The sequence below is a fragment of the Octopus bimaculoides genome, chromosome 7 (genome assembly GCF_001194135.2).
Source record: "Octopus bimaculoides isolate UCB-OBI-ISO-001 chromosome 7, ASM119413v2, whole genome shotgun sequence".
NCBI lineage: Eukaryota > Metazoa > Mollusca > Cephalopoda > Octopoda > Octopodidae > Octopus > Octopus bimaculoides.
In genome coordinates, this window is record NC_068987.1 from 56,776,948 (window position 1) to 56,785,210 (window position 8,263).

Here is an 8,263-nt window from a genome sequence, read left to right on the forward strand (position 1 = left end):
TGTGTGTGTGTGTGTGTGTGTGTGTGTGTGTGTGTGTGTGTGTATGTGTGTTGTATGCTTATGTTTGCATGCGTGTGTACGGGTTTTGTGTCACTGTCACTCCCTTCACTACTTGATAACCGGTAATGGTTTGTTTGCGTCCCCTTTACTTAGCGGTTCGGCAAAATGTACCGATACTGCAAGTACTCGACTTAAGAATAAATACTAGGGAATGATTAGTTCGACTAAACCCTTCAAGATGATGCCTCTAACATAAACGCAGTCCAATGCCTGAAACGAGTGAAAGAAAAATTTATTAACAATGAAGAACGCATAATTATTATTACGAAAGAAAATTGCTTCTGTAATGAGGAACGCGTACTTTCTATAAACGGAAATTGATTTTCTTGATAAAAACTCTTAAACCTCAATGTTAGTAATCGGGAAATAATTCATTTGAAGTAGTATTCCTTCAGGAGGAAAAAGCATATATTCCAAATAAAAGCAGAATTGAAGCATATTTTTTTTAATTTGCATTCTTTTCTTGTTTGTGTGTGTGTGTGTGTGCATTTTTATAAAGTGTGATATTCCTGGGTCTGCTGAAGACTGTCGGCATTTCGCAAGGGACAGATGCAGGACGGGTTGATCGTTGTGTTGAATTAACATCCTTGCAAACTCCATTTTCCGTTTTCCCCTATTCATTATAAACTCAATGAACACTGCGAAATTCGTGTGGTAGATCCAGGAACACATATGAAAACTGTGGATGACATCAGGTAGACTAAACAATGAAAGGGCTTTAATCGACATGCTACTAACCATATACCCAAATTCCAAATAATTACATATATACATATATACATATATTCCGTTTATATGTTTAAAATACAAAATGGCTGATAGTTAGCAAGGTGGGACACACATAAGAAAGAAGAAAGCAAAGGACCACTGATGAGGTCACAGAAGTGTGACGAAAAACTCTGGCCGAAATAGGATTAGTGTAATGTAATGTAATATAAAGCTGAAGCAAATTAACACCAAATATACAGTGCGTGTGTTTTTATTGGCTAAACTGGCAATATGACCATCCCCAAGTACAACAACATATATACATATATATATTTCTCTAAATTCTTGTGTGTGTGTGGCTGTATGTGTATGACAATCATGGAACCAGTGGATTCTCGTGATTTCTTTTGTATTTATTCCTTTTATATAAAAACCGTAAACTGGCTCAAAAGTGTTCATTGAGTTTATAATGAATGGGGGAAAGGGAAAATGGAGTTTGCAAGGATGTTAATTCAACACAACGATCAACCCATCCTGCATCTGTCCCATATCACGTCACATCTTCACGCTGATTGGTCGATTTATAGAATAGATCAATCACGTGAAACTCTAGTGGCTTACTCGTGATCCTAAACTGAATTCTAAACTGATCCTAAACTGAATTCTCTTTCTGTATTCTAAGTTTTAATTTCTCTTGGGATCAACTTCACCTCTCTCTGCTTCGTATGGAGGAGGGATTTAGATAAAACAGGCATCCTAAAGATAACGTAATCCACTATACTGATTCCTTATACATGTTGCTTCTTGCACTAACTTCCTTTTTTCTTCTTTACTTATCTAGGTATGCTATGTATCCATTTTAACCGGTAATGAAGGCGCTGGCAACTTAAAACAGCTACAAAGCAAGAATTGTAAAGCAATATAAAAATAAAGCATATTTGTTTGTAATTGGGTTCTCCGTGGTTTAGTTATTTTTTACCTTGTTACAATTTACTTTAAAACTTTTTGGTATTATGTGTGCGTGTGCGTGTTTGCGCGCGCGTGCATCGAGGACTACACATTATCTAAAGTATCCATCTCTTTTGAAAAAGATAAGGTGTAAATTTAAGATTTAGTCGGTTAAACGATTACGTTACATGCTGTCTCATTGACTCATCTTGTACAGCAGAGATTTCCAATCTTTTTGTTTTCCAGCGCACTCCATCATCATGTCGGACATTGTCAGTGTACTTCCTCACCATATCGAACACTGTCGGCATACGCCCTTGTGAAGAATATCGTATAAAATGGCTCAATAGGAAAGATCAGACAATAAACATGTATTATTTGTTATTACTTTAACTTAAAGAGTTCAATCAGCGCTGTGGTAGTCACGTACTTAGGTCAATATAATTGATTGCCCTCGCCCACTATATTTCTGGTCATGTGCCTATGTAAAAGTTCGATTTAACCTAATTTGAAATTCTGACGTGTATGACATTTATAATGTGTACTCAAACATGGAATGGCACTAGCTATAAGATTTTAGCTCAGAGAAACATCTCGGAGAGACTTGTGTATTAGAGACACATTTTTAATGAGACGGATTAGCTCGGCTCTGTTTAACAAGTAACATATTTTCAGAAACAGATCAGGGTGTACCCATGTAGCCTTTCTTGTTCTTCCGATGATGTCCCCAAATGTAAGGACCGATGCCACTCGGTACCAGTGTCGTCACATACGAACTTAGAAATGGAGTATCCAGACAAAAACTGCAACGCACTTTGTCCAAACCCCACCCCACCACCACCACATCAAGGATGAGCGGTGAAGTTGACTTTATAGGACTTGAGAGTAGGAGAAAATGCCGTAAGGCGTCTTATTCCAACGCTTTGGCAATTCTTCCAGTCACTTACTTTGATAATTCTAACCAGAGGTACAAACAAAAATATATATTGACAGATCCCCATTACATATGTTCAGGAAATTTACAAACATTTTCACAGAATTGATGCGTAACGAATTGTTGGAGATGCCTGGAGTGATTTGTCACAGCATAATTAACAAGCTGGTGCTAGATGATGCTCAAGTGCGAAAACGAAAACGAAAAAGAAAGAATCGTTCGTGCTTCGTTTGATTACAAAATGGTAAAAACAACAGCGTTTGATTAAATCATGTGTGATATAAAAATAAAGAAAATACTCCATGGAATGGAAAGTTGGATCAGTAACGTAGCGCGAATTTAGATCACCCAGTGCAACTCCTTTCCTGGATTGGCAACTCCTTTCTGTAAACGTAACAGCAAACACAAGTGGCTTCTCCCTTCCTTAAACGTGATCGTCTTTTGCCTACAACAAACATATACAGATAACATGACCGTCCATTTCCTTAAACGACATTAAACATACATACATATATAAAGTGGCTGTCTTGTACTGAGTAAGACAGCAATAACAATGCTAATTTGTTTTAGCCAAGTGTATATTGGAAGGCCGCATTGAATTGTATGCAATCTAATAAAGAAAATTGCTCCTAAATATACAATTAAAATGGCATTAGATTTATTTCACGAACAATGTAATTTTACGTAATTAAAATTTATTGACTAACAACTTTATACCCGCGCTGACTTTATCGCACTATCTGACTGTATTAGATGCACTATAATCGTATGGACAATAAACCAACCCCATATGAATATGCTTATATAAGTTATTTTCTGTAAATGACTGAAATATTTGTTTTCGCCCTTGTTTTCTCCTTGCTCTTTAATGAATAGATAACCCGATTTAGTCGGAGGAATTACCCAGAGAAATTGTCTAAGATTGTTAGATCTGACGAAAAATTCTTCATATTTACTGTAGCTATCATCTCGATATTTCTATTGATTAAAATTATTAAAAACAGAAATCTATAGAATAGTATTAAGGCATATTAATTATTTTAGACATGTTAAAATTATTACAAAAAAGCAAAATTATTTTGAATTTAAATAATAAATTTCGAATAGATCTATATTGAAAATCATGTTCGTTTTCTTGTGTATGAAAACGAACCCAATTTATTTGCATTATTAATATCGTTGAAATGTGTTTTGATTATCACTATCTCCTATTTCTGTTCGGTTTCAGTTACTTTACAGTTCTTCTTTTACATGGTTTAGTCAAAGAAAGGACAGCGCCCATAATCTCTTTTCAGTACCTTCTAGACAGATGAGATAAAGGTTGGAAGTTGCTCTCAAGTCGGAGGTTTGGCTCAAAAGTTTATAATAGAGTGGATTCTGCTAAAGGCTACCAAACGGCATGTGGAGGTGTTAAACCAAGCGACCGGTTAAACCCACCACACAAAAAACAGGAACTATCCTTCCAATGGATTTTCACATAGCCTCTGTCGAGCAAATTTCACGCATTAGACTTTGGTCGACTGAATGCTATGGTGCAACACAATTATCCGAAGCACCACGCAGTTTATTTGAACCCGAAACCGTGATGTTGCGAAGTAAGCTGCTTAACCACACAACTATGCCAGCACCTATAACTAATATCTAGTCTTGAGAAATAAAATCTATAAATTTTACAACTTACCGTTAATGTCTTCCAAACATTTAAAGACATAATTAGAGGCTTATTTTGACAATGATAGTCAGCCTTATATTTTCAGAAGAATGGTTTATTTATATTCATCATTGTTTAAATTGATGCATTGAACAACATCCTTCAGTAGCGGTAATAGGCCAAAAATCTTAATTGTTTTCTAACAAATTGCTAAACTTTAAAACTCCTTTTATTCAATACTCGAAGGAGAAAACGATGATGCACATATAAGTAAAAGAATCAGTTACAGTTTGGAAAAGTAATCCGGTTATCCAGAATGTCCTGCTCCAGGTACTCGTGGTTAAACGAATGAGAAACAAAGCGCCTCTGGATAAAACAATAGTTTCCCAACAGATAAAACTTCTACATGAAAATAGTCAATATTCTCCAATTGAATTAAGTCGATAATGTAGTTTAGCCAGAGGTCAATAAAGCAGATCTCTGATCAAATGGTTCCAATGACATCTAATATCTTTTTCTTCAAACGTACTATAATCTAAGATTAGGTTATCGAGTGTGCCCTTCATTTAGTAAATATATACTGTTACACTTGTCTCGTTAGATGGTTGTAAACTCTGATTGGCGAACTTTCGGAATAGCTAGCAATACTTCATAGAGAAGAAAAAGGGCAAGGCATCGGATTGTTGTTTCCGTCTGAGAAAAGAAATTTTCGTCCAAAAGACTTCATTTTTTTTACACTTTTGCGCCACCACCAATTCTGTAAACTTTTCAGGTAGATTTTTACATATATACACTTGTCTCACGACACAGGTATAATAATAATAAAAAAATACTCTTCATTTTTTAAAAGGTTACGGTACGATTTGAGTAAGATTTTGCTGCTATGTTAAAACTGATCGAATAACCATGCAGAACGGCAGGGAAGAACGAACTTGCATTCAAATGTGAAAAGCTTTGCTGAATAAGTTCCTTAAATCGTGGATGACAAAAAATGCTACTGGCCTAATAAGGCCAAAGCAGATATTTAATGTCACATATCTAAGAATTTGTAAAATTAACGATTTAATATTTTTTTCGACAAAGATGCACCCGAAGCGTTTTTATGTACTTGCAGTTTGCTCTGTTCTAAAAAGGTTGTCCCTAGCTCATAAGCTCCCACCCTGGCTCAAGATGAGCTAGTTGTTTGACCCCACCAAATGATCTCTAGTTAAGCAAATATATAATTAAAAAACATTCTAGTCTTATCTAACCTGTACGACAGATGTCATTTTCAAGGACATTTGTTTGTTACTTCAAACAGGTCGGGCGACCATGTGCGGGTTCTCTTTGTTAAAAAAAAATCACGTTGAATTGTGTGCTGTCTAGACAAACCTAAACATCTGCTGCAGTGGGGGTCAGGATAAATTATTTTACTGCCCAATATATTCTCGACCATTTCTCTTCTAACTTCGTTGTTAAGTACTCATAAAAAAATTTACTGTTGCTTGTAGACTTAAAGAACTAGTATCATTGTTTTACGATTTCTTAGCTATTATTGGCAGTAGAGAGATAAATTTCTAAGCAGTGGTTGATTTATATATATATATAATGCCAGTTAACAATCATTCTTAACAGGGAGATATTAACTACTTGGAGAGAGTTGGAACAGAAACTTAATATTTTTAAGCTCAATATTTTTCACATCATACAGTGAATATTGGGAAAAAGAGATAGCTTTAGAAAAATAGAAAACAAATTCTTGTTTAGATGTAAGTTAACATGAATTCTAAGGAATGACTAATGACATCAGCAGAATTCATAGCAGCGTTTGTTTATGAATTTTATAGTATTGTCAATATTACATACATTCGTACAGTAGAATCCAAGGAAACCAAGAATTCTTTCGTTGAGTAAATTCAGTGTCGTCAAACGGAACGTTAAAATTAAGATTTCATCCATATCATTTTTTTATATAGGTTTTAATGGTAGTTCTTGTAGTTGTGTTTCTTCATAAATTTGCAAATATGAAAATTTTGCAGTCCAGTTGCATAACATTGTTGTCGATGCTTTGTATTTTACCAATGATTATACTGTCTTCTACTGATGAAACATACGAAACGGAACGCCGTGAAATCATAAACAAGGAAAACGACCAGCGTTTTGGATCGCATTTGACTTTGAACCGCGACGAAAGGCAAGTAAATGATTATTTGATGAAGTTAAAAGACCGAGAGATGAAACTATACGAATCAGGAGTGGAAATGTACCCCTCATCCATGTTATTTACTGATGCCAAAAAGCAAATTGATCGGAGCAAAATCTTTCATTTTCTCCAGAAGATGCCTAAAGGTGAGCAACATCATTTATTTCTAAATAATTTTAGTTTGTTTTTATGGAAGTTCACTGTTTTTATGGAAGTTCACTAAATAATTTTAGTTTGTTTTTATGGAAGATACGGGATCAGTGACATTCACCTTGGCAAGCTATCTCGTAGTTGTTAAGATCAATGCAACCAATGTTCAGTCCAAACATTTACAGTTCAACGTCTACTTGAAAGAAAATGGATACAAAGGGAACTCTGTGGGTGTGTGGGTGTATTTGAGTGTATGTATATGTGTGTTTATCTTTGTGCTTGTGTTTGTTCCCCCACCATCGCCATTTTATAATTTTCATTTTGCGCATGCAAATTTTTTTCTTTTGATTTTGTCGACTGCGCCGTCTGTGAGCAAAAACAGCATTATGACGCAATTCACTCTGTCAGAAAATTTTGGAAACGACATGTGTACTATTTAGCATTTGTGCCGGAAGCTCCAATGCAAACATTTCAGAGAGTTTGGGTGTCAACCTGAGGAAAGAGTTGGATGAGTCTAATGATGATATTACGAAGTCACGGCAGCTCAGAAAATTCACTCTGATTGCTCTGATTAGAAAAGAACTCCTGAAATTTTTGGTGAGATCCAGGCCATGATTGACAACGATCCCACCAAGTCAATCAGGCCCATCGCCAGAGACATGTGTGTGTCTGAATTTATTATCAGGCAGGTAGAGCACGAACACATTCGGTATTCCTCGTACAAGATGAGAAAGGGCCAATTTTTATCCCAAGCCATCAAGGACAAGAGGAAATGCCGCGCTACGAAGCTTTTGAACAAACTCAAGCATCCCCTTCAACCGAACATGCTTTGGTTTTGCTCAGACGAGAAAAAATTCTGTTAGGATCAGATGATGAACACACGGAACAACCGTTGGCTTACCGTGTTCCCATAACATGTACTGAGAATGATAAAAATCAAACATCCAGTTAACATCATGGTGTTTGGAGTGATCACTAGTGATGGCGACGTTATGCCTCCATTCATCTTCCCACACGGCCTCAGATTCAACGCGGAAGGCCTACGTCAAGTGCCTGGAGGAGATAGTGCAGCTCTGGATGAAGCGGGTGACTGCTGGAAGACCCTGTGTCTTGCAACAGGACTCTGCACCATGCCACACAAGCAGGAGAAGCCAGTCATGGCTGTCAGACAATTTCAGCGGCCACATCACCCCTAACATCTGGCCACCTAACTCTCCAGATTGCAACCCCCTTGATTATTATGTGTGGGGCGCAGTTGAGCAAGAAATCAATAAAATCCTTGTAACACCAAAGATGAACTGAAGGCAAGGATTATGGCAGTATTCACCAACTTAAACAAAGAGACTGTCCAGAAGAGTTGCAGGTGATTCCGAAGCTATCTGGAGGCCGTGATTGAAGCCAATGACGATTTTATTGAATAAATTTACTCTTTAGTATTTCAAGATTTTTTTTTTCAAGTCAGTTAACCCAAAAATTTCATAGAAACCAGTAAATGTTTAAAAGTTTCCATTGTTTTCAAATTTTAGTTAATTGCGTTTCACTTGAATTTTTTTTTCTTTCTTTCTTTTTTACCCTTTTCTGGCTCTAAAAGCCTTTAAAAACCTACAAAAGGGCCAAAACTATGAAATCA

The 8,263-nt window shown here is 36.2% G+C and overlaps 2 protein-coding genes across 3 annotated transcripts in view; both read left to right on the forward strand.

Moving 5' to 3' along the window:
* Positions 1 to 1,716, forward strand: part of LOC106873894 (uncharacterized) — a 161,052-nt gene extending 159,336 nt beyond the window's left edge. For both annotated transcript variants that reach the window (XR_008264623.1, XM_052969704.1), the window contains exon 4: positions 1,610 to 1,716. The gene's annotated coding sequence lies outside the window, so the exon portion shown is untranslated. The remainder of the gene's footprint in view (positions 1 to 1,609) is intronic.
* Positions 1,717 to 5,757: 4,041 nt separating this feature from the next.
* LOC106873892 (adenosine deaminase 2) overlaps positions 5,758 to 8,263 on the forward strand; it is a 43,679-nt gene continuing 41,173 nt past the window's right edge. The window contains exon 1 of the mRNA XM_014921417.2: positions 5,758 to 6,629. Within this exon, the coding sequence (XP_014776903.1) occupies positions 6,263 to 6,629 (367 nt within the window). The 5' untranslated portion in view covers positions 5,758 to 6,262. The remainder of the gene's footprint in view (positions 6,630 to 8,263) is intronic.